At 36.3% G+C, this 27907-nt stretch overlaps 2 protein-coding genes and 1 long non-coding RNA gene across 4 annotated transcripts; 2 read left to right on the top strand and 1 right to left on the bottom strand.

The window, feature by feature from the left end:
• Window positions 1-14: 14 nt before the first annotated feature.
• Window positions 15-5608, bottom strand: LOC121853464. Of its 2 annotated transcripts, none has more exons than XR_006086322.1 (2): window positions 5549-5608; window positions 15-1328 (listed from the first exon to the last, which is right to left on the bottom strand). It is a non-coding gene; the product is annotated as an uncharacterized LOC121853464 (long non-coding RNA). The 2 variants fall into 2 exon arrangements; XR_006086321.1 differs by lacking the exon at window positions 5549-5608 and adding an exon at window positions 4395-4531.
• Window positions 4544-25812, top strand: LOC121853453 (dihydrofolate reductase-like). The gene is made up of 5 exons (XM_042347600.1): window positions 4544-4672; window positions 19955-20110; window positions 21756-21882; window positions 23720-23832; window positions 25580-25812. The coding sequence occupies exons 1-5, from the start codon at window positions 4590-4592 to the stop codon at window positions 25680-25682; spliced, it is 582 nt and encodes a 193-aa protein (XP_042203534.1). The 5' UTR covers window positions 4544-4589; the 3' UTR covers window positions 25683-25812.
• Window positions 6560-8960, top strand: LOC121853446 (nicastrin-like). The gene has a single exon (XM_042347587.1). The coding sequence runs from the start codon at window positions 6629-6631 to the stop codon at window positions 8741-8743; it is 2115 nt and encodes a 704-aa protein (XP_042203521.1). The 5' UTR covers window positions 6560-6628; the 3' UTR covers window positions 8744-8960.
• Window positions 25813-27907: the final 2095 nt, after the last annotated feature.

Below are 27907 nucleotides of genomic sequence, written 5' to 3'. Positions count from 1 at the left end.
TAGATACAAATGTATTGTGAAAAAACATTTTATTACCCTTAATTAGAAACTGAAAAAGTGTACTCAAGTTTATCACCGAGTACTGTATGAGAGTTATCACATTACTGTAAATAAGATAAAAGAGTTGCTTGTCAGGATGAATTCTTAGACCTTTCAATGACCTGACCACACCTGCCTAATGGGCTAATGAAATCTGTCAATACATTATGCATACTGTACTTGGTCCACCAACATGCTTGACTCAAACAAACCAAAAATTTTTGATATCTCTTCATTCTTGAGTCATCACACATCTTGTAGCCTAAACTAATTAAATACTGTAAATACCAGACACATAAATTTGTTCTGCCAACAAATTCAGTATACTATATAAGGTATAGAGTATACTGTACTGTATACTCTTGTATAATATATATACTGTATACAGTAAAACATAAAAATAAATAAATATTAGGCATTTCTTACAAAGGACTGAACTTAGAAGTTTCTCTGAAAATCATCACCCCCTGCAATATAAGATTAATTTAAGATTATGAATACTGTATAAAGAGAACTAGAGAACAAAGCTGACAAATGTACAGACAGAAAATACAATAATAACAGAAATTACCAGTCAAAGGACTGAGGTAATAGATAGGTATACCCACTTGTGAGAAACATAAATACTACAATAATACATGAAAATGAAACTGATTTATGTATCAGGATTCAGTGTTTCCTGGCCAAAAGCACTATAGTACTGTATGCTAAAAAGGGAAAACTAAGAGTAGTTTAAATTAAATCAAGCAGCTTCCTGTGTCTAGTACTGTTCTGCTTTCTTGATCTTTAACATTTGTTTTATAACAGCAAATATGTTTGCTTTCCTGGAGCTGAACGCAGGTAATACTCTCGGTGTCAAATTTATTTTCTCGATAACTTTGGAATAAATTGTTAGACGACATTGCTATTTGCACTTGAACTTAAGAATGTCATGTTAAAGAGAAGTCAAAAGACATAGAGGATACAAGTACATTACAGTACTGAAAAACCGTAAGCAATTTGGTGATGTAAAATACTGTACAGTACTATAAGATAGTCTATATCTTTGGAAAAAATCTTTCAATCAAGCTGATTTTCAGACTTGAATTTTAGACCTATAGCTTAAATGAGTTTAACAAGTTTTAAGTGAAAAGCATTAACCAATCTGTACATAAAAGCAACACACCAATCAGATCCATTCCCACCAGCTCCAAGAGTTCATCAACCTTGATTGATTTGAGTTCTAATGCCTATATTTAACTGCAGTACAGTACAGTACTGCATCGTTGACAGTGGTTACATGATCCAATCTGAAAGAGAGGTAAAGATAATCTCATTAAACATTTTTCTTCAACGTCTCCTTCATTGCCCGTCTCGAAAAATGATTTCATCGAACTTATCAAACTAGGTATTAAGGATTGTAAATTTGAACTTAATGGAGAATATTATGCTCAAAAATTTGGTATGGCAATGGGTAATCTGCTTTCACCAGTATTAAGCAACTTATATATGGAATTCTTTGAGAATAAACTATTAAGTAATATTTTACCACCTTCAGCAGCTTGGTTTAGATAAGTAGATGATGTAATATGTCTTTGGCTATGTACTGTAATGAGGACCTAAAAGCTTTCCTGCCACAACTTACCCCCTCGATCAAATTCACTGTGGAATTAGAGAATGACTGCAAATTACCATTCCTAGACTGTCTGATCCACAGAATGGGTAACACCTTTTTAAGTTCAGTATTTATATGAAACCTACTAATGTGTGTTCATACATTCATTATTATTCTGCCCACCATAATAGAGTCAAACAGTCAGTATTTTCAAGAATGTTTTTATGTGCTCTAAGAATATGCAGTCCGGAATTCATTGATGAGGAATATAAATATATCTATAATATTGGCTTGAACCTTAAGTACCCTCGGTCTTTTATAGACAAATGCCTTAACATTGTGAGAAGAAGGTAAATCAAGCAAATAAATTATTGGGTCTTATAAGAAGGTCGTTCAGATATCTAGACGGTCCGTCCCTCGTAACGATCTTCAGGAGTGAAGTGCTTCCCCATCTGGAGTACTGTCACCCCATCTGGTCCCCGAGATATGCTAGGGACTGTCAGTTGGTTGAAAATGTTCAGAGGAGGGCCACCAGACTGGTGCCTGCACTTCGGCACCTCAGCTACCCTGAGAGATTGGAGCGCCTGAACTTGCCTAGCTTATACTACAGACGGGCAAGGAGGGACCTAGTTGAGGTGTATAAGCATCTCAGGGGGCACTACTCAGTTGAGTGTCCTTACTTAGAGCTGGCGGACGCTCGCCCCACAAGGGGTCACAGCTCAAGATTGAAGAAGCCGCAAGTCCAGAAAACCGTGAGGGCAAACTTTTTCGGAGTGAGGGTTGTAAACTCTTGGAACAATCTACCAGAGAGTGTTGTGACGGCACCGAGTGTGAGCTCTTTCAAGACAAGACTTGACCAACACTGGAGCAGGTTCAGGTACATTCAGGAGCCGGTGTATGCCCAGTATTTGCCAACAGTGCGTGACAGACGTGACCGATCGCCCAAGCGGCTAACAAGCCGATCAGTGGCGAAGAGGATAAAAGAAAAAGAATTACTAACAAATCTTTTTACACAACTGATCCTAAGCCATCACAACACTTTCTATCAGATTTTTCCAAGAGTTCACAACTCTCACTCTGAAAAAGTTTGCCCTCACAGTTTTCTGGTCTTGAGGCTTCTTCAATCTTGAGCTGTGACCCCTTGTGGGGCGAGCGTCCGAAAGCTCCAAGTAAGGACACTCGACTGAGTAGTGCCCCCCTGAGATGGGAGGAGGTTGGGCTTATCTCAGAAACCATTGATTTGACCCAGACATGAAGGTTAAATTCGTTCATATACATAAAAAAACATAGTTTCAACTTTGATTTCGTTTAGTGGCAACAAATAAAAATTTGCCTTTTTTCCATTCTGGAATAAGAAACATACTAGGTAGTGATTACCAATATTTGTTAAAAATGAAGGGTAATTTGTCCATTGGCTGTCCTCAGGTTTTGGTATGAGAATAGTTTTTTGTTTTGTGTGTGTGTATGTGTGTTTTACTCAAATCTGACCTTCATTTTTTGTGCAAATTAGCATTTTTCTGCCCAAAACTTTATTTTTTATTTTAACAGAAACCACTAATTTGCACAAAAATGGTGGTCAGATTTAAGTAAAGCACACCAAAAATACACAAAACACTATTCTCATACCAAAGGAACCAACCTACTTAACCTAATATACGAGGAGGAAAGGAGGAGACAAGTGACGTATAGCTTCAGGTAAACGTTGGACGGATATGAAGTCCACAGGAAAAAAAGTCGCAACTTTTACACATTGACAACACAATATATATATATATATATATATATATATATATATATATATATATATATATATATATATATATATATATATATATATATATATATATATATATATATATATATATATATATGATGGCATTGCACGTAGGTTAGGTTAAGTTAGGTTAGGTTAGCTTAGGTTAGGTTAGCTTTTTTACGTGCCTTTTTATGTGACCTTTTTTCCTGGATTCAGGGAAACATGGCAGGAACCTGCAGACAGCCACTGGAAAAATATTAACCAAAATGAACTTTTCTAACTTGGTATTATTATTGTTTCAGTCATCCAAGGAATTTTAGGATTTTAAATTTTGGAATTAGGTTAGGTTGCATTTGAGAAGCAGTGCTGTGACATTTTTACCGGTTAGTTAGGTTGAAATTATGTTTTTTTTCGATGTTTTGTACGATTCTGATCTTTATTTCTATCGCAAATTACTACTTTTTGTGATTTTCCTCAACCCAAAACCCCTGGTCCCCACTGGGTCCCCACTGTTGGATAAGGGGTACAAATGGCCAGAATCGTTCAAAACATAAAACAAAACAAAAATGGGAAAACCATAATTTCACTTTCAAATACAGTAAGTGATTGACCGAAACGATAGTTTTTCTCCTAACTTATAAATAACCATTTGTTAAACTACTTGAAGTTTCTCAAGCTTGCTAATAGCACAACACTTGAGCTCCTTATTTTGTTAGTTGCTGTGAAGTATGCTGGCTGCTCTGTGAACACAGGTTTTAAGTTAAAGCTTGCTGGAAAAGTTACATAAGCTAGTAAGCTGATAAGTGGCGAATGATACACAAAAATAAAAAATACCCAAAATGAACATTAATTACATAGTGCTACAGTGCCAATGTTTCTTAAAAATTAACAGGCCTAGCAACAATCCTCAACTACTGCTATTAACTTGTTATTAATGTAATACTTTTAATTACAAAACACCAACAAAAAATATGTAATTATCACAAAAATCCTCTCTCAACAAACATTTTTTCTCAGTAGAGGTAATCAGCACCTGCACCCCCCTCAGGTGTGTTGACCGCACTACGCATGCGTGCATAACACACAACAATTCAAATCTCAGTAGTCAGCAGCACGCTTCCTTGTCCTTGCTCAATCGTCTGCCTCCTCTTCCCTCCTTGTTTAAGAGCAGTGAAGTCTTTGTCTTCCATTTTTTCTGCCATGGCTGTTTGCTTGAACATTATCGTCGCTGTATGTGAAAACCAGGGTATTGGTAAGGGCGGAGAGCTGCCATGGAGACTCAGGTGAGTAGAGTGTCTTCCCTGTTCCCTCTCTAAATAATGTAGCGTTTCATCACTTTTTACCTTACGCCAGTTTTCCAATTTTTTGTGACTTTCTGACACCAAATACTAGTCGAGAAGTGATTAGCAGTCCGATTTATTCATGTAGGACCATTATTTGACTTCATTGCGGCTACATTTGGGTACATTTGGGTAAGTAGTCGGGCCGCCTGGGGGTCCTTTGTTTCGGCTTAGGGTTGGTATCTAATCAATAATAGTATATCTACAGGATTAAAATGTTATTTTTTTTAATAAAGATAAACATTACAGCTCGATTGGACTCACGGGAGGAGGAGGGTGTGATGGGTCACCTCAATACAAAATTCTGTGGTTAATATAGAAACACACTTCTCTTGCTGTAGCTTTACCTGTCATGTATTTTTTTAGCTTTAGTTTGAATTGTTTGATACCATTACTACTGGTTTTAATACGGTCAGATTACTTGTTCCATTCCATTTGACTTTTTTCTTGAATAACTATTATTTTAACATTATTAAGGATAAGAAGAAGTATCAGATGTGATTCATGGTTCGTTAACAAATATGGCTGGCAGGCAAAGGGCAACTAATGTTAAGATAATTCCCACGACAAAGACTGGTATATATATATATATATATATATATATATATATATATATATATATATATATATATATATATATATATATATATATATATATATATATATATATATATATATATGCTGATAACCACAAGGAAAGGAGAAAACACGAAGTTCCCAAGCGCTTTCGTGTTTTCTTCTTTCCTTGTGGTTATCAGCATATACCTAGATCACGCGCACCTACAGTGATCAAAGTCAAAGTTGTTGGGGATTACTGACCTTCGCCGTTAGGCTATTTCGGCCGAAGCTGATTGGTTGGACTTCTTTCTTTACTTGTTTCTTCTTTTGCTTTTCACTTTCCATTCTTCTTCTTCCTGGTCTTCTTCTAGGATATTCTCATACACGTCAATAAGCGATGTTAAAGATAGTGTAATGTTATCGGGTTCCTTGATCTTGTTCTTGTCTTGCTTTTTCTTTTCTTGATTTTTCACTACAAGGAGGTCCTCCTTGTAGCTCAGTTTTTCTTTAGCCCGCAGCTTGGCCACCCTGCACTCCTCCCTCCACTTGGGACACTCCCGGTCGGAGGAGGAGTGAGGGCCACCACAAGTTGCGCACTTCTTCACGGCCGCCAAGCAGTCAGCGTCAATGTGCCCGGGTGTCCCGCAGCTTGAACACACCTCCCGAGCACGACACTTCCGCGCCGGAAATTTCTTCTTCTTCGAGATGTTCGATTTCTGTGTGGGAGATGACTCCCAAAACCGAGTTGTCCACAAAGGAGTATGCAAGTTTGATCTCGATTCCATTGATTTCTTTAATTTTTCTTAATTGCTTGGCCCCTCCCCACTCCGCGAAGGTGACGCTAAGGTAACCGCTGTCACTGCGGACGACCCTTGTCACCCCCGTGATTCCCGAGGAGTCAAAAAACTTCCTCAGGACAAGGAGGTTTAGTTCTTTGCGCGAAGGGTGCTTGACCGGAACCAGTCTAGCGACCTTCGCCTGGTCGAAGGTGAACATGGTCTCACGGTACCTCGGGAGCAGAGAGAACCTACCTCGCCGAGGTTCAGTTCTCAGGGTACAGTGATTTACTTGCACATATATCACACACACACCAGTCTTTGTCGTGGGAATTATCTTAACATTAGTTAAGATATACAGAATATATTTTTTTTTTCGTTTTTAAGAAACCATAGTGATCAAATATAATAAATTAGCATAATTTAAATTTTGTATTGAAGTTTTGGGTTAATAAAGGGGACTTTTTTGTTTTTTTTAGAATCGTGCCATCCAAAAAATAAGTAAATGACATTACGGTCGTGTTCGTGGTAATACTTTAACACCAGATAGAATTAGTCAACAATCATGGCGGCTGTTGTGTCCTGCGTCAATCGCCTCTTGGCTCATATTTTTGTCTTACTCGTAGTGTTGATGGATGTGAACGGGAACCGGGTGAAACACAAGATCTATGAGGATATCCAGGGTGATATGGCTTGCTTCAAAAGGTTTAATGGGACGCAGGAGATCGGATGTACGTCCAAGTTCTCTGGCAACATTGGTGTTGTTCACGTAGTTGAGTCCAAGGAAGACTTAGTGTGGGTGTATCAGCGAGGACCTCACCAGCCTTACGTGTTGGCTATTACCCCAAGGTTCCTTACCTCAGAGGTGCTAAAGGAAGCCCAGAACTCGGGCAAGGTGTCCGGGGTGGTAGTCATGGTGGAGGAAAATAAATTGGACCTCCCTGGGGGTTTCTCTGGGGAGACTCATTGCCCCAACCATGAACTTGGTCTATACAATGACTCCTCACAATCGGAGTACTCTGGTTACTGCTGGAAGGAGCCGTGGAACCCCAATGGTACATCACTATTGTACATGTCCTGGAGTTTTCCGATCTTCTTGATTGACAATGAGACGTCCATTAACAACATCAGGGATTACTATAAGACATTCAATGAGCCAGGTACAGACGGAGAACCTCGTTCATGGCCGCTGTGTTGCATGGAGCTCAAGTCCAACATGTTCGGGACAACCAACACAGAGGTTTGCATGAGGCGGCGGACCATCGCCACATCAGTGTTCCAGCCAGTGAACTTCTGTGATCCACTCTCTGACTACAACATCTGGGGCAGCGTCAAGCCTATGAACAGTTCAGAAGTGACCCCGGAGAAGTCTGTCATCATCGTGGCTGCCAGGATGGACGCTGCCACGATGTTTGATAATATCTCTCCTGGCGCAAACTCTGCCATCTCAGGCATGGTGACACTCTTGGCCGCCGCCGGGGCTCTCTATAACTTAAAGGACGACATCATGAAATCAGAGGTTGAGAAGAATGTGCTGTTTGTGCTGTACCAGGGAGAGACTTGGGGTTACATTGGATCATCACGTATGGTGTGGAACATGGAGAAGGGAGACTTTCCTTTTAAACATCAAGAGGACGAGACTGACCAGATATCACAGATGAACTTAACCCACATTGACTCCTTTATTGAGCTGGCTCAGGTAGGCCAAGGAATGACGCCCGTAGGAAGCCATCTGTTCCTCCACACTGATCCCATCTCTAATGTTGATCCAGAGATTGGGAATGAGACAGACACCTTGCTAAATCTCTTGGAAAAGTATGCCAACAGTTCTGGGAATGTAAAATTTGAGAGAGCCAATGGAGATGCACCTCTGCCACCTGCATCTTTCCAGAGCTTCTTGAAAAGGGTGAATATATCTGGTGTCGTCATTACCGATCACAGAGACGAATTCAAGAACTCTTACTATGAAAGTATATTTGACGATTACCGTAATGTTAAATACACATCTGAAAATGAGAGCCAGGAGACGGACATGTATCATAAACACATAAGCCGGGTCGCAGGAGTGCTGGCATCTGCCCTTTACACACGCCTCACGGGCAACTCAAAGGTTATCAAGGCAGACGAAAAGCTGACTGACGATCTGTTGTATTGTTATATGAAGAACTTCAGTTGTCAGATGTTCCGCGACTATGGTGATAGACTGCCACGAGACCTCTTCAGTGACAAACCTGCTAAGATGTACGTCAGCGTTAAGGGAGGCGAGGGAAGCCGTACAACCTTGACCCACTTAGTCTTTGCCAAACTCCTGGGCGAGAAAGTCGAGCTGAACGAGACCAAGTGTAAGACAGAGAGTTTAAATCAAGTCCACCAGCTCTACTACTTCGCATCTCTCAACAATGGAACGTGTGTCATGTCCACTGTAAGGAAGACGGAGGCCATGAGCCCCGCCTTCCTTATAAAGGATTACAACTGGCAGTCGGGCGAGTATTCCACATGGACTGAGAGTGGATGGCAGTTAACCAAGGCTATGATTTTCCTGAAGCCATCAGTGGCAGAGGAGGTTGGTTTAGTGTGTGGCGGAATTGCATCGCTCTTGCTCTCTCTGGCCCTAGTCTACTTCATGAATTCAAGAGCCGATCTTCTGTTTGGCCTGACAACGCCCCCGGCTCCATGTTGAGGCCTGACAACGCCCCCGGCTCCATGTTGAAAATTGTGGCAGTGACAGTGGATTCATTGTATTCCAATGTCAATAGTGTGGTGGACTTAATCATGACAGAGTAAATGGAAAGTACTGTAATTAGTTCCTTCATTATAAATTAGGTGGTTATTATCTGAAATTTTAAGTTTAGTTAAATTTTAGAGACTTCCATATACCATACTATATATATATATATATATATATATATATATATATATATATATATATATATATATATATATATATATATATATATATATATATATATATATATATATATATATATATATATTAATTTGAAGTCAATACAGGTATCACTTCACTCAAGGAAATGTTGGATCTCATGAAGATTATGAACCCATGTTTATTTTACCTAATGATTAAATGCCCTAATACTGTACTAACCAACCCAAATCCCATTTAGCATTTGGGTGTTTAATGATCAGGTGAATTAAGCTGGGGTTCCTAATCTTCGTGAGATTCAAAATGTCGCTGGGTTATCATATTAAGGTTACCACCATTACTTACTGAATTATACCATTAACTGCTTTAATAGGTATACAATAGCTCTACCCAGCAGACACTCAACATTGCAGAAATAAAGTTCCATTATCATAGAAGTGCTGTTTCAATATTGAGACAATGCTGGACAAGTATGTATGGATGCACCAGTTATTAGACTATTAATGACAACAAACAGTGATCCAACCTTACCCAACATAAATAAATGATAAAATAAAATTGTTAGGTTCAGTTGGTTCATTTTGTCTGGCCATCCAAAAACTATAACCCTGGCTGATGTTGTGTAGTTGCTGGGTATATACAGTATCAAAGGATTTGTAACCATTCAGTCAAATTGCATTATATTTTATATGTCTACCCACTTTTCTACTGGATATACAGTACACTTCTTAATGCTGCAACTTTTATCTGTCATTTAGGCTTTTTGAGATCTTTATTTTTAATCTAATAGCTAAATCATTTATGAGTCAGTGGTCTTTGAGGTTCAGTGAGGGTCATCCTCTGTGGAATAGCATTCTTATAGCAGGAGACTATAGTACCCATAGACAACCTGCCAAATTCACTAATGTTCCGCAACACTGTTTTAAAGCCATTTTCCAGTATTTGCACTCTTTTAAATAAGAGATGTTTCTTTAAAATAATTTTTAATGTAAGTTAATTAACCAAATTATGTAGCTACAGTTTGGAGAGGTGTAACATACACAGGTTGTACAGGTGTTAATACTTACCTGGTAAAGGTTGTACTTGTACATATATTCCTTAATGCAGTGCATATATATGTTATAGCTATACATTATATTAATACATGTACAGTACTGTATAGGCTATACAGACGACACTCAACACTTATACTGTGCATGTTTTACAGGTGTTACTTAACACTTGTGCATGTTGTACAGTGATTTCTGCTATAACGCGTGTTTTGATAACGCGAATTTGCTCTAACGCGATTTATGAATTAGGAACGATATTTGTATAACGCGAACGCTTGTTTGCTATAACGCGATTTTTGCTTACTATTTCTCCAATTTTGTGGTACAATGGGGTATGCTATAACGAATCTAATTGGTTCTAGAACCTTGTTCGTTATAGCATTCGTTCGTTATAGGATTAATCCGTTCCAGGCCCCCAAATACAACCACTTAACACTGAAAAATATAATATAAAATTGTAAAAATTGTAAAAAAGTGCATAAAGATGCATCTAAACCCCTGAAATAAAGAATATCATTAATATTTGTAATAAAAAAACAATAAATTAGAAAAAAAAAATTAAATAATGTTCGTTGTAGGAGTTTCGTTCGTTATAGCATTCTCAATTTTATAGGTAAAACCGTTCGTTATAGGAATATTCGTAGTAGAATCCGTTCGTTATAGCATACCCCACTGTATTAACTGTGAATATAGTAAAGAAGAATATCAACAAGAAGCGTTCTGGTGATAGAATTCCTGGTGATGATCGTAAAAGAAAGGATATAACACTTGAAGAGAAGCTCGATTTTATCAACCTCAAAATCACCCTTCTCCCCCATCAAGTAAAGTGTTACATTTACTGTATGATTTTATTATTAGATATGAATGTAACATTTATTTAGACTGTGCTATCCTTTGTGTTAGGCTAACTACTAAATTTTTTCGATTTCGAGTAATCTGCACCTAACCCTATTTTCTCCATAAGCCCTGTTATTTCTATTACGCGATTTTCTATAACACGATATTTTACAAGAACACAATTATCGCGTTATAGCAGAACTACCTGTATATATATATATATACTGTATATATACAGTATGTTATTTCCAGGTTGTATATATGTTACTTAACCTTTACACAGGTTGTGCAGATGTAACTTTACTCATGTGAGAAGGGTGTTATTCTGTGCGATAATACTACCAAACATGGCAGTTTTTCTCTGTGTATTACAGGTTCCTCCTTTGTACTGTATTTTTAAGGAAATTGAATTTACATCTTAAATGGGCTTTACCAGAGGAAGATGCTGTGGTGTAGCTACAGAACTGTCAGTGTGATTTATAGCATGTCTTGTGTGTATTGTGAGATGAACTTGCTATTAGATACTGTTCTGTTAATGACTAGCTAACTAGATATGTTAATGTTTATAGGAGATGTAGTCATGTAATTGGTGGTAAACTAAGAACTATGTATGTCTCATTTATGATGGGTAAACTACAGTACAGTACTGTATATATCCTCTTACTGGTGTTTCACTTTGATGGAGCATCCTGTACATGAGAAGATTTGTTACCAATTCAGGGTACTTCTGAAAAATTTATACAAACTGTCTCAGATTTTCTAGGAGATTGCATGAATGTTTGTACAGGTTGACAATCCCTTATTCAAAATCCTTGGGACCAGAGGCATTTCGGATTTCGGAATTTTTCGGTTTTCAGAATGGTTAGTTTTTGTGTGTGTGTGTGTGTGTATTAGCCCACCTGGGCACAAGTCACTGACCAACATTGGGGCCTGGAGGGCGAAAATATATAATGATTATAATATTAATTATAATAATAATACAGGTAATACAGTAATAATAATTCATAGGTCTGGGTCGTGTTACTCACTTTTTATCTTTTTTTCATTCTTGTATTTCTTTATTATTATTATTACTATTATTATTATTTTATGAATACAGTATTATTGTTATCATTATTATTTTATTTGCGTGTATTTTTATTTAAAATTTTTATTTACTATGAATAATTATTATTATTATTATAATTAGTATTTCTATTACATTTTCGCCCTCCAGGCCCCGATGTGGGTCAGTGATCTATGCCTGGGTGGGCTAATACCTGTAAAAAAAAAAAAATAATAAAATTTTTGCTCCACAAAAAACTTTCGGTTTTCAGAGCTTTTCGGTTTTCGGAATTTCGGATAAAGGGTTGTCAACCTGTATTACAACATCAACATTGTGCAGTACAGTATGTATTCACTTTTTGATGTACGAGGTCTCCCACAAATAATATGAATATTCATGTAGGTAGTGTTCTCAAAAACCTTATAGGCAGTGTATACTTTTTTTTACACCCTGTATATACAATGAGTGCTTTTGTTCAGTTATTCTTTTAAGTTATGTATTGGACTGTCTTTAATATATACAGTAACAGTCGTGACCAATTTATTGTAGAATTTTGTGTCACTAGTTTGATATTACAGTTTTTTGGACTTTAAAGAGGATTTTAGTAGTAGAAACAGACTGAATGGATGACAATAGAGTACATTACAGTGTGTAATAATTGTGGTGTATCTTAATGACTTGATTTACTACTGTACAGTATATCATTATCATGGCATTTATCCCTGTGGTCAATGTCAGCTCATGATTTTCACATTCCATGATTTTGTATATCAAGAATTTTGCTGTGTTGATGAGTGTAGTAATGACTAAAGTTATAATGAATAAAGAAAGATATCATTATTATTGATGTATATAATGATTAAAGTTATTATGAAAAGGAAAGATGCTGTCATTATTGATGTAAGATGGAAGAGTATAGTGTTGACTAAAGTTAAGTCAGAAGAAAAATGGTGTACTTATCACAGTGGTTATTGTGTCATGAATTTAAGACTGAAATAACTCATAAGATATATGTTTAGATGAGGTGAAAGCTGACCATTGTGTACAATCGCTCCAAACAGTGTCTTTATGATTTGAGACGAGACAATATGACAACGGATGAAGGACTTTGACACCCCTACTGAGACAACAGGAGTCCCAATGTTCATTTCCAAGATAGGTAGATCATTACTCATCCAAGACAATGGTACAGTACAAGAGTGAGTCATGGTGGAAGGCCATCTTAAGGAGAATATTTGTGAAAGAGGGAGTTTTAACATTTTATGAGTATACTTCAGTAGGTGAGGAAATAAAGTTGTGTGGTAAAACATATTTCATCATGTGGTGGACTGTAGGGTTTACTGTACCGTATATTGGCACAAGTTGATTACTTGGCGGGCCAGAAGATCGCTTGGGTTGTTCTCAGTGTACTGTATTATACTGTGGTGTAATTTATTTTAGATAATCACTCTACAATACTATATTCTTATTTGGCTTTAATCTGATTAATAATTGATAACTTTCAATGTAATTTATAAGTACAGGTATTTATGTTAATGAAACAATTTAAAGGTGAACATACATTTTTAAGTCTCTAGATATAATGTACGTATTGATTAATTACCAGGAGACTGATTTTCTTACCTAGGTATCATTATATTTGTGTCTAAGTAGATCTACCATCTCTTATGTAACAACGTTAACTGGTGGTGAGGCAGCAGCTTATAGTAATTATGAATCAGAAATAGAGATAGTGTAGTGTGGAATGTAGTATACAGTATTGTCATGTGGCGTCCTGTGGTGTAATGGTCAGCATGCTCACCTCGCAAACGAGCTGACCCAGGTTTGATCCCTGGGCAGGGTGAAACTATGGGCAAGTTTCTTTACTCCATTTGCCTCTGTCTACGCAGCAGTAATTGGGAACCTGGATGTTAATCGATTTGTGGATCGTATTCTGGGGTAATGGTTAGCCACTGCAGTTGGCGAGATGTCCAGTCTTCTCGGACTATTCCTTGACACTGGGTCATGCAGCTCATTAACTCAGGGTGTGGTTGTTGTGTTGGCGACAGATTCCACACCTTAAACAAATTCACGCCTAGGTGGCCCTTGGGATGGCCATCCTCGTTACATGAGGGGCAACCATTATTATATTATACAGTATTGTCATCATGGGTGCAGATGTTGTCTCATGGTCATATACACACACACTTGCTTATCTCACTATTTTTGACTTGTGATTATTATTTACCCGGTATGTACAGTCCCCCCATAAAATATCCTACTTTTTTCCATCTTTACAATTTCAAATGCTGGGCAAAATGCCTTGATATATTCACCAGTGTATCATCATATGCTGGTGTGCCTGCTACCTACTGTACAGTATATACGAAATTACTCATCATTTTGAGATTCTGGTAGTTCTCTGCACAAAAATGTTAACAGTACTAGAAAATGTGGTGCACATAGTAGATAATGTTGTCGACTGTACCAACCATTCTGAAAGTGGTGGAATATCACTGCTCACAAAACAATAAACCACGTTAACTTTATGAGTAACGATAATATTTATTTTGGGCTGTGCAATGAGCCAACCTTTCATATAGGGTAGTATCGTGGCTTCACTCAATTTTCTTACCTTGCATAACCTAATACAAATTCAGTCACCCCTACATACTCTGCTCATCTCTCTCTCTTACTGTAGAAGTGGTACATGTCTGTATGTGTGTCCAGCTTTGTGAACTTTGTAACTCAAACATAGTAGATATAAAAGGGATTTTATCTGAACACTGCAGATATATTATAACAAAATCCCAGGTGTTTTCATTCATCACTACTAATTTTATCCATCATTGACCAATAGTTATGAGTACTGTGACCTTGATGGTGTTGGGGTCATGGTCTGCAGTAGCAAACACTTGTGTATAATGTCGTAATGCATTTTAAGAGACTTCATAATAATGTCTCACTTAAGCTGCTGCTTCCTCCTCACACAGTCACCATGAATTTACTCAATTCTTAGACCCGTTCAGTGTGGAAATATCCCTGGCAATTGAATCATAACTTGTCGCATATAAAACAATCCACCTCTGGCATTTGAATGGGGACGTGGCACATATGGAACAGAAACCTCTGTATGTATGTCAAACGTACCACACTGTTAAATATAAAAAAGTGTCACACTGAGGCTACACTTGAAATTCAGACCAGCCACATTGAATAGGTTTACTGTAAGGAAGGTTTTCTTAGTGTTGCACAACTCCAGATTTCATTATTGTGTAAGTATTGTATTATCTTTGCTGCCTTCCTCGTCATATCATTAACTGTGATTGAGGAAATATGATTTTTAATATTATAACGTTTGTCTCAAGTACCAACAGTTTGTTTGGTAAATAATACAGGATATTCTCATAACAGGCTTTGGTTACTTATTAACAAGTTGATCAGTTGTTTCAGGTAACAAAACATATTTGGGGCACAACTGCTCATGTTCTTAAGCAACTCTTAAATATGATAACATGATTGCCAAAAGTAAAGTGATTCACAAAGTGTTTAGGTAGAGTTTTTTTTTTTTTGTATTTTAATTAACTTAGTTTTAAGCATTATTGCACCATCATTATCTTGCTGGCATCACAGTTTTGAAGTTTTAACTAATAGCTTCTTTAATGCATTTTACCATGTGCTGTACTGCACAGGTAGAATACTGTACAGTACAGTACAGCAATATCATACGTGGTTTTTGTCACCATAAAGCAGCAGGGGTGATGGCTTACTTTTCTCTATATTTGTATGTATTTGCTCAACCATGAACTATAAAACTTAGTAATACGTATAAGTCTTGGGTGTTGTTCATATTTGATGGATGAAGTAATTTCTCCTGTATAACTCATGGCAGTTAACAGCAAGTTAGAGTACAGGGTACTTGTCACCTTAGCATAATCATCTAGTAAATATGTAACTGGTTCACAAATATCCAGACAAATAAGAGAAAATATATCCAGTATGCATAAACCTGTCTGTGATGCCCAACCCATGTGATTGATGATGTGAGTTGGTTGGTAAATGAGCGCTGTTGGGGCCACATTCAGTCGTCTGTGAAAATTAAGATAAAATTATCCCACACAGGGAGACTGGAGAAAGAATTGCTTATGTAGAAGCTACCAAAGAAGGTTTATAACTTGGAAATATAGGCAAGTAGTTTTGTAACATGTTTTGTGATACTGTAACACATGCTTTGTAATATTTGTAAATAAAATATCACGTTTTTAAGTTTCTTGTATTTCTTAACCCAAACATACGGTACTTTTGGATCACTGTGAAATAAGGTTTAATAACATCTTTGAAATTATAAACAATATGTAATGAAGACAGCATGATGAGTTGGTTAAGATGTGATTAATACAGTAATTGTGAGTTGAACAAGACTTAAGGGTGACTTACTGCTTGCAAGCAACAAGTCTCATTTTATCATCATATTAGTTGTTCAAACTTCCCACAAAAGTACAAGTGATTAATGCTAAGATGCACAAAGGTCTGTGTACCAGCTGAAATAAATAAGTTGCATAATTACACTACATGACGGCAAATGCTGTCATATTGTGCAGTGCATCATGTTCAGAAATGAGTAGAAATATCAAGATTACACTGTACAGTTATGAGAACTACCTAAATGTGTATAGTATTTGTCTAAATGTTATTGTTACTCTTTATACAGTATCCGCTAAATGCCCCTTTCACTTACCTTCACAACAGCTTAAATAAAGGACCTTGCTGTATATTATAAGTATCTAAAGGCTTTGTTGGCTATGCTTGGTCCAACATCTACCATTGTTTGCTTACCTGTACTGTACTGTCAATGTACATAGTATACTTGTGTTCTGTCTCATGTACATTGTATACCTGTACTGTCTATATAGCACATTGTATGCTTGTACTGTATGTAGTACATTGTATTCCTGTATTGTCTATGTAGTACATTGTATATCTGTACTGTGTATGTACATGTATACCTGTACTGTCTATGTACAGTACAATCAAATACAAAAGTCGTGTCGTAGTTTTGTCCAAAGATTAAATATAATCCGTGAAACGTTATGAGACCCCTACCACAAGGCAGAGTGCACCAAAAATTTTGCTCTTCGGCATATGTTTTCATCAAATTTCACGACACGACTTTTGTCTTTTATTGTACATTGTATACTGTACTTTTACTGGCTGTGTACATTGTAAACCTGCACTGTTTATGTAATATATTGTATGCCTGTACTGTCTGTACATTGTATACCTGCACTGTCTCTACGGCACAGTACTGTATATGCTTTGTATACAGTATACTGTATCAGAATAATGGTGTATTGTGTATACAGGGTGTATATATATATATATATATATATATATATATATATATATATATATATATATATATATATATATATATATATATATATATATATATATATATATATATATATATATATATATATGTGTGTGTGCTGATAACCACAAGGAAGGAAGAAAACACGAAGTTCCCAAGCGCTTTCGTGTAATTCACATCTTCAGGGGTGAGGACAGTCTGTCCTCACCTGAAGTGATTTACTTGCATATATATATATATATATATATATATATATATATATATATATATATATATATATATATATATATATATATATATATATATATATATATATATATATATATATATATATATATATATATATATATATATATATATATATGCTGAATTAATGTAAACATTAGTAGCCTATTCCCCCAGGTATCGCTAGGGTGATTGAACAACAGGTAAAATAACTAGAGGCTAATGTTCAGGTGGTCCATTTTTATCCATGATGTTGGAATGAGGTTAATTTTCAATTCTATCCAAATTTATAAAAATATTGGATTATACACTACAGTGACCCCTCGGTTAACGAACTCGATCCGTTCCAGAAGGTCGTTCGTTAACCGAAACCATTGTTTCAATGGGTTTTTGGGTAATTGGTTCCAGCTCACCGAAAATTTCCTAAATTCAACAAAAATGGTAGAAAAGTTCACTTACTTTGAGGTGTGTATGTAGAAGGCTCCTGGATGATGATGATGATGATGGGAATTAGAATGGGAGTGGAGGAGAAGGAAGAAGAGAAGGCATTGGGGTGGAAGGGAAGTCACCCCATGGCACCATTTCACCCATAAAATTTTAGTTCTCTTGGTGTATTTCAAGATTGTTTTCTTTAAATCAGCACTGCACTGCATTATATGTTGTCAATATGTAAAATAAATTTCAAAATGACCAATAATTTGCTTGGAAACACAGAAAAAAAGCATTTAGTTGAAGAGAGTCTCAAGCAAGATGTTACCTCCAGTGAAAACAGAGAGAGACTAACGCCTGTTTGCTGTGTTAAGAGGCTGGATGTCGCGCATTAAACTAGTCACTTTACCTTCAATTATGTTCAATAATTGTTAAAATGACTAAAAAATTGAATATTAAACTTTTAAAATTGTTGAATAGTATAAACTTCTTGATATTTACTAAAATAGTAAGGAATTTAAGCCCTAGAACCGATTAATGTATTGGCGGACTGATACTAAAGCTGATTGCCCGGTCAGTGCAAGCGAAAACATGTTGAGGTCGGTTCGTAAGAAATTCGCAAACCGAATTTTTGTTGGTTAACTGAATTGAAGATCCTTATGGAAGGCAGTTCGTTAACCGAAATTTCGTTAACCGAGGCGTTCGTTAAACGAGGGGTCACTGTACTGAATGGTGTATGCAGTTGAATGTTTTAGACATACTATTTGGTGCAGCACAATTCCAGAAATACCCAAATTTCAATATTGTGTACAAGAGCTACACATACAGTATCAGTATTGTCCATATAATACATCACAAAAGTGTTAACACACTGCTGTAAAGAATTTACTGGAGATTGTGTTAATGCTTGTATTAGAACAGCAACATTGTCCTCACCTGTTAATGTGCCATATGGCATCACAAAAATTATGAGTTTTTATGACCAAGTCCCAGGTTGCTGATCTGACTTTCTGCCTCATTTACACTCAATTGCAGGGTCTCAATTGCTTCTCGTACTATTGGCAACACAACATGCATACAGTACTGTATTGTTTCTCACTTTTGATCTTAATTTTTTTTTCATTTTTGTATTTCTTTATGGTTCTTTTTTATTATTATTATTATTATTATTATTATTATTGTTATTGTTATTGTTATTATTATTATTATTAATACATTTTCGCCCACCAGGCCCCAATATGGGTCAATGACCTGTGCCCGGGTGGGCTAATCCCCGTAAAAAAAAGAGGGAGAGGGGTGAGGAAAATGTTGCTGCTCTAAACTTTTAATACAGTGCATGTACTGTACTGTACAAACATTCATGCAATTTCTATGAAAATCTGTAAGGCACTGTGTATGCATTTTTCTGAGACAGTGTATATCTAGAAGTGTAAGTAACAAGAGTGCAGAGGTCTTATTGCAACTATATCTTGCGCTAGTTAGGCCGCACCTCGATTATGCGGTTCAGTTCTGGTGCCCCTATTATAGAATGGATATAAATTCACTAGAGTCGGTACAGCGAAGAATGACAAAAATGATTCCGGGACTTAGAAACCTTCCATATCAGGATAGGTTAAAGAAACTTAACTTGCATTCCCTAGAAAGACGAAGAGTGCGGGGAGATATGATAGAAGTATTTAAGTGGGTGAAAGGAATCAATAAAGGGGATATAGATAAAGTTCTTATAATAACCGAGCAGGATAGGAGTCGGAGCAACGGATTCAAGTTGGATAAGTTTAGGTTTAGTGGGGAGATAGGAAGAAACTGGTTCACAAATAGGGTGGTGGACGAGTGGAACAAGCTTAGCAACTTTGTAGTAAGTGCGGGAACTCTGGAAAGTTTCAAAAGGAGGCTAGATAGATTCATGGATGATAGAGAGTGGTAGTAACTCTCGACAGGAGCTGCCATGCACAGGCCAACAGGCCTATTGCAGACTCCTTATGTTCTTATATATTTAGTTGTTTAAGTCACCATTCCAGTAAAGCTTAAGGTCTCATCTACTCATACTTGTATAATATTTTATTCCTCAGAGAAGAGATGAAACATTTCAGCCGCATCACAAAGAGGACAAGTGTTGCTGAGAAACAAAACGTGGTGTTGATGGGACGCAAGACTTGGGAGTCCATTCCTATCAAGTTCCGTCCTCTTCCTGGTCGTCTTAATATGGTATTGACCACAAAGGCCAAGTAAGTTGCATAGTTCACAATGCAAAGTCTTACATGATTGGGATTCAGCAGTGAACTGGGACCTACAGTATTTTAGTTAGGTTAAGTTTGTTTGTTTTTACCCCACAATTTCCCTCTGTTTTAGCTTGAGGTTTGGTTAAGTTAGTGTTTTTTGTTTTTTCTTCCATGTACACAACTGAATCTTTAACTCTTACATTCATAAATAAAATTCTTTAGTGGAATTTATGGTTTTGCATCACTTCCATGTAATATTAATATTGTATTTTAGTGTGTAGGCTTAGGTTAGGCTTTTTCTTTTTTCTTTTTCTTTTATAAATAGTATATAATCATTTAGTGGCTCTCATGAAGATTACCCCAACAACTTATTTCACCTGATGATTAAACAACCTAATACTACCTGAGGAGGTTAAGTTAGGTTAGGTTAGGTTAGTGATTATTTGTAAGGTGAAATAAGCTTGAGGTTAAGTTAGGTATTTTCTATAGATTTTATTTATTTTTTTATAACTTTCTTGTCTAAATTTTTTTATAATGGATATTCGACTTTTTTTTTCCCCTAGCCAATGTAATGCAGGTACATGATGCAGTACAGTACGGTATACAAAATGCCTCGATTAATTTGTTTTTAAGATTTTGTATCCATTTCATTTAGAATTTTTACTTTTATTTGCCATTTAAGATACACTGTACAGCTTACTGTATTTTATAACTTAAATTTATTTATATTAATTGTATTCTTTCACAAAATTCTTTACATTTTGCATAATTTTGATGAATTAATGTCTTTTTAGTACAGTGCTGTACAGAAAATAGATAAAATTTAACATCTTTGATATATTTGTGAATATTTTCAATTGTATTAATTTTAAGACCATCTTATGGAATGTAGAATGGGATTTGATAGATAAATAATGGACAAATAGTTATTTAATAGACAGATGATGGATAGACTTATGGACAGGGATTAAAGTGCATTGCTTTGCTTTGAATACCCCTTGAAATCGAGGATGCCGGCCCTGGGGCCACTTCGGCGTGAATTTGTTTAAAGTTTAGAAGCTGTTGCCAACACAACAACCATACCCTAAGTTAACAAGTTGCATGACCCAGTGTCAAGGAATAGTCTGAGAAGACCGGACAACTCGCCAACTGCACTGACTAAACATTACTGCGGAACACAATCCGCAAATCGATTACATCCAGGTCCCCAATTGCTGCTGGGTAGACAGAGGAACACTCGGTAACACAGTGATTGTTCAGCTAAATGACCCCACTGAGCAGGAAAGCCCTGTTTCAGTTCAAATTTCAAAACCCCTCAAAAAAAAATTTGTTTTAACCATATTCACAGTACAGGTACTTTCATGCCATGTGCACATGTAGCACATGTTTGGACCACACTTATAATGTTGGACATATTGCATTTTCAACCTTAGAATACTGTACTATGTCCTAGTGTCCAGTGCATATGGCCCCAGAATGTCCCTGAAAAAAAAAAAGAATCCAGGTAGGGCAGGGCTTCCACTCAAGTTAACAGTGGTGATTCAGATTTTTTTACAGTTTAAGCCCTGCTCTGCTAATGCCTGTACAGTATTAGACAGATAGATAATTAATGAACACTAAAGGCTGTATTTGCCATTCCTTTTGTCAACAGGAGCACCCCGAGCCTCTTCACTAACAGTATCTGTTGTAGCAACTTTGACGAAGCATTGTCCAAGGCCAAAGATCGCAGTAAACAGATTGAGACTGTTTGGGCCATCGGAGGCTCATCAATATATGAAGTGAGATTTTCTCTCTCTCTCTCTCTCTCTCTCTCTCTCTCTCTCATGTACATTACTTTATATTATCTTGGATACTATTCTTTACTCTGTATATTCACCCAACTACAGTGGTTGTGGTTAGAGATGTAAAAATAATAATAATAATAATAATGTTGGGCAGAAAAAAAAAATCTGGAATTTTTCCAAATTTTTCCAGTATTTTTGTATCATCTTGTAAATTTACATTTTGAGTTGCTCCCAATACAAGACATCATTATTGTACTGTATAGTGTTTTTTAGATAATTTACACATTTATTTTTATTCGTTTACAATAACTTGTCAAAAGTAGTACTGGAAAGTACTGTACTGTACTCTACAAAGGTGTACAATCATTAGCAATATTTTCAGATATATTTACTATGCTTTTCAGTAAATTATTTTGATATTTTCAAAATATACTTTGGGTGTAAAATAATCTTTTATTATTAAAGAAAAAACAATTTCAGGAAAAGAATAATGTAATCCAGTTATATAGGAGATTACACAATTTTGAGAGAGAGAGAAGCACAGAACTAGTAAATCCTTTTCAGATTTTTTTTTTTTTTTTAATCTGGGTGGTTTTTAACCGGGATAAACGGTTTATATTCCAATGGGAAAAAAAACATTCACATCACTAATTGTGGCTATATTGGTGGAAGATCATCATGACCTCTTTAGAATCACCCCATTGTTCTTGTTACTTTTACTTTTATCCTCTTCACCGGCTCATTAGCCGCTTGGGCGATCGGTCAAATCACTGTTACGCACTGTTGGCAAATACTGGGCATGCACTCAACCTACGACCGCCCCAGTCATACAAAAAAAAAATTAAAATTACGTATTTTCGAGTCCCAACGTTAGTGATTGCGCTGTGTACTGACAAAATTTTTGTTTGTAATTCCTTTTAAAATGGCTGGCAAGCGTAAAAGTGACAGTTTTCGAGAGTTCTCGTGGTGCTGAGAAGAAAAAGAGACACCTAGAAATTTTTTTAAATCTACCCAAAGATACAGTTGAAAGAATTTTACATTACAGTGGTCCCTCGGTTAACCGAGGGACACACTTTGTTCCACAGAGTCGTTCGTTAACCGAATCCATTACTGTATTTCAATGGGATATTGGGTAATTGGTTTCAACTCACAGAAAAGTACATACAAAGTAAAGCCAAAAAATGCATAAAGTCAGAAACACTCCTAAAATTCCCCTAAATCGACCTTAAATCACTATATACATATATATATATATATACACTGTACAGTATTGAATGTTAAATTACACTGTAATCGCTCATAGGAGCGATTTTGGTTTGTGCAGGACAATAAGACCCTTGTCGTTGATGCGGTGAGTATAATTCAGTCAAAACCTGTTGAATACAATTCACATATAACAACTACTGGTACATCAGGACACACAGTTTGAATAATACGATCAATATACAGTACATAATTACACTTATTAAAGTTATTTAGAGTTCTCAGAGGATTCAACAGTTCACAATCACACTCACGTTTTGGGGTCTAGGGTTAGACCAACGAGAACAAATTAATGTCCTGCAGGAAGATGTTGGCTGACGAGAATCAAGATGTTGCCTCTACAGTAGAAGGCGATAGTCTGTCCCTCAGGCAGTCACACAGCTGCTACCTCCGTCTCGCTTAGTAAGCTATTCTGAGTTGTAAACAGTTTCTTCACTTAACATGTGGCCGGCGCGCACAATTGTGCGTGGCGATAACAACACTATAAGTATACTCTGGAAATTTAAACACATTGCTGTAGTTTTGAGGTCACTAAAAGAGTTTGAATCTTTATTATTGTATTTTCCAGATGGCTCTTGAGTCAAAACACCTTCACAGGATCTACCTAACACGGATACTGAAGGACTTCACTTGTGATACTGTCCTGCCATATTTTGACATCAGTACATTCACACGAGTTCAGTAAGTCACATAATTATTAACTGTATATTATTTTATCTTAGGGTTAAAAGACAAGATACCTTGTATAGAAAAAGTGCTCTGAATGTAACCCCCTTCAACACCTGCAACATTTCAGCACGTGTAGTTTGTTGATGGAGAAAATTTAAAACTTACAGATTGTTTGAACTGAAGATCAAACTCAAGAATTAATCTGTTGGTACACATTTAGCTATAATTCAAGAGAAATATTTTAGAATGTGAGCAAAAATGCGTATGGTAACTGTACCTCACAATTTATTTTAAATTTATGCACTGCTAAAATCCATTAATTTTGATATCCAAAATAACATACCCCACCTTTTTTTATAGTGACTTTTGCCTTGTCTTTAAATGTATAAAATTAAGAGGATGCACCATGTACCTCTAAAGCATTTAAAGGAAGTTCAAGATGATTTGAATGTTCCAGGAGAGGAAATACTGTACAGTACAGGTATATACAATCTCCCTCTGATGAGGGAACAACTGATAAATCTGAGGCAACGAGAGTACAGTATAGTATACCCTCAAGTACTAGAGAGAGTATTTGCCTTGTCAGCAGCAGCCATTTTCTGGAAAAATGTCCAGCAGAACATTTATTTTTCATGAAGAAAAGCAAAGTTGTATTTAAGGCAGTCAATGACAAGTTATCTCTTCTTGGGACCAGTAGTGTACTGAGGGAGATTATTAATTAAGAATTGTCTTCCTGTTATATGGTGTTCAGATAAAGTTAAAAATAAATTCTTTTTAAGATTGATGTGCAACTTTCTCCTGGCCTACTGTTAAAAAATAAAGCTTAAGAGGTAGGAACATCACAATAGCCCTGAACATTCCTTCAACCTTAATGATTTGTCTGACACATCAAGGTTTTGTTATTCCAAGCAAAACATTTTTAATTCAAGAGATAATTCCCATGTTTTTGGAATACCTGTACTAGTCACAACAAAATAAAATAAAAATACTTGTTAAATCATGAAAAAGAAAACATAGTGTAAGCTATTAAAAACATTGATTTGCCATGGAAATAAATCCAACAGTCAACCTTCGATGAAGTTTGGCATAAGATGTGAGAAAAATGTACTCATGATTTGATTATTTTGATGACTCGGGAGTTTGGGTAAGAAAGGTAGTTAAGCTTATGTAGGAATTAGGTTTAAATGGGGTTGGTGAAGATGATGTCCAGGAAGTTTTTGACTCAAGGTTAATCTTTATCAACTGAAAACTTGATTGAGTTGGATACAATGAATCTGCTTTAGGGAAAGAGTAATTATGGTGATGACAAAAATAGCAAAGATCTGACCACTTTTCAAATACCTGTACTATACCATAACATCAGTCAATCTAGGAAAAATAATCTGTTTAATTAGTGAAGTGCAGAAATGATTCAAGATATGCATTTCATGATAAATTAGAGTTCCACTGTCTATAGGGACTTACATTTTTTTTTTTTTTTAACATTTACTTTGGAATAATTAAAAGTACGAGTAATTATGAAAGGTGTTCAGACAATTATATAAAGTTTGTGTGCACATAATAGACAATGTAGTGGAGTTGCGCAGTCAATAAGGTCACCTAGCAGCCTTAAGTATCAAGAAAGAGTCTTAATGGAAAACACACAAAAAATAAATTATATTCTGTAGTATTTACAGTATATTCATGGATGATGACGATTGTTCAGTTTATGCACATGTTTGTTTAGTCTTCATAAAAATCAGTTATTGTATTCTTCCAGGGATCCAGATGTTCCATCAGAGGTCCAACAAGAGGGTGATATAAAGTACAAGTATGAAATATATGAGAAGATCCGAGCAGTCTCGAGTGTGTTGAAGATCTGAGCAGTCTAGAGTGCATGGGAGAAGATTTGAGCATGCTACACTGCTACAGTGTGTGGGACCAACAACTAACATGATGTGAGCAGTGTTGGTGGCTATCATTGTTTTTATGTTATCAGTTTTGTTTTTTTTGGGGGGGAGAAAGGACATCACTAACGTTGAGATTTTATTCAGTTTTTGCGACTGTGAAGTGCTTTCAATCTGTTTTTGTGACAAGTGCTTTCAATCTGTTTTTTGTGACTGTTAAGTGAGCAGTAACTTTGAAAATGTTTAGCAAGAGTATTGCTGAGGCTCCTGCGTCTGGGAAGGTCAAGGCTTGACATTGTGAAGCCTCTCCAGACTCCCCAGAGGCTGTGTAGGAAACTGGGTGATGTCTCCACTCCACCATCAAGAGTCCTCTTGCCTCAAAGATGTTATGTGATGATGACCAGGCTTGTTCTTAATGATGTGGTGAGTGTTGTTTAATTGTTTTTGTTATTTTATTAGAGAAGGAATTTTTTTCCCAGTGATACTTGTGGATGTCGGACTGGCTGGGAATGTATCCCATTGAACCCCATGTTATAAAGCTCCCAATTTACGATATTTTGATTTGTGTTGGGTTTTTTCAGGAACATAATCCCATCGTAAATTGGGGGATACCTGTATACAGGTGTTGACCATTATACAATAGGATTAGGAACTTCGAAAAGTCATTGTAAGGTGATCGGTCATATACCCTATTGATATTAATAACTTATGGGGAAAAACAAGTTCCGCTTCTGAAACCCTGAGTTATATCTCAGAACAGTTATTTTTCAACTCGTAATTTCAGGGAGATTTTTTTTTTTTTTTTTTTTGTCACATGCACACAATCTTTCATTCAGAATGTGTAAAAATTAATACATAAGAAATAATTATTATAAGGTCAAAAACATAAAGGGAATAAACAATTCTTATGAGAATATCAGAGAGCAAGAGAAGATACACTGTACGTAATTTTTTTTATTTTTTTTACTTGTTACATGTACACAATTGTTCCTACAAAATATGTCAAAAAATTATTATCACACGGTCAAACATATATGGGAAATAAAGATTTCTTATGTGTGCAGGAGTTAACACAGAGAGGGGGAGTGGCGTGGGGAATCTCGGCTCGCTGTCTCATGTCCCATGTGCAGTGAAATGATTGCCAAATGGCAATGCTGTATATTTTACTTTTCTTTTATTTACAGTATACTATTATTGTTTTTATTTATTCCCACATTTACTGGTATGGTGCAGTATATATTATTTTATGTACAAAGAATAGCTCCTTCCACATGCAAACCATCCTCTATGCAGTGCGACACACTTTAACTGCTCAGTGATGGGCAGAGCTTCCCACACATCTCGCATGGATCACATGTGTTATGCCATTCTGTGATTGCGTCATCATATCTCGGAATATTGCAAGTTATTGCACATCACTTTTCATGGCAGTGGCAATGCAGGATAAGCATTCAGGCAGCCATCGGGTAACGATCATCATAAATCTTATCTTAGCCATCACATGTACAGTGAACCCTGGAAGGTTCAGACCCAGTAAATCTGGATTTCGGAAGATTCAGACAAAATTTGGTGGTTCCAGGAGCTAAGAAGCATTCCCAAAACAGAGCAAAGATCATTTTAGGCCCGTGTAACTAAGATGTTAGCGCGCAGGACACAGGTGCCTGAGGCGGGAAACATAAACAGATTTGTCAATTGTTGTTTGTGAGAATATTATTTCATTCACTCTCGTAATGATACAATGTTTCTTATTATGTTATCGTAGGTAAATGCATGGTTTATATAATTTGTTTATCACTGTGCCTGTCACTGTTTTCAAATTATACAAGATATGTATTTCTACCATACGTATTTCAATCTTATGCCTGGCAACGGGTGCGAGTAATGGGAGTGAGTGACCACTAGTTGAGCGTCATCTGTTCTTGTAACTCTCCTTGCTCCCTGCTATATATCACTGGATTTACTGTTATTATTAGTGTTTACAATAGTGATTAATCGTGGCATTGTAGCCAGGTTAGACTCGTCACCGTAACCACCAGGCTACTGGGTCAAGCTGTGAGGTGTTATGGTTGTTTTACAACTGATATTTTTGGTTAAATATATGTGTACGTAACTTTCTTCATTTTATTTTACTCAATTACATGCACACCATCCTACATACATATTGTGAAAAAAAAGGTAAAAGAAATAATTGTCCTAAGTGC

The sequence above is a fragment of the Homarus americanus genome, unplaced genomic scaffold (assembly GCF_018991925.1).
Source record: "Homarus americanus isolate GMGI-L3 unplaced genomic scaffold, GMGI_Hamer_2.0 scaffold50564, whole genome shotgun sequence".
NCBI classification, from domain to species: domain Eukaryota; kingdom Metazoa; phylum Arthropoda; class Malacostraca; order Decapoda; family Nephropidae; genus Homarus; species Homarus americanus.
This window is presented reverse-complemented; position numbering and strand designations above follow the sequence as displayed.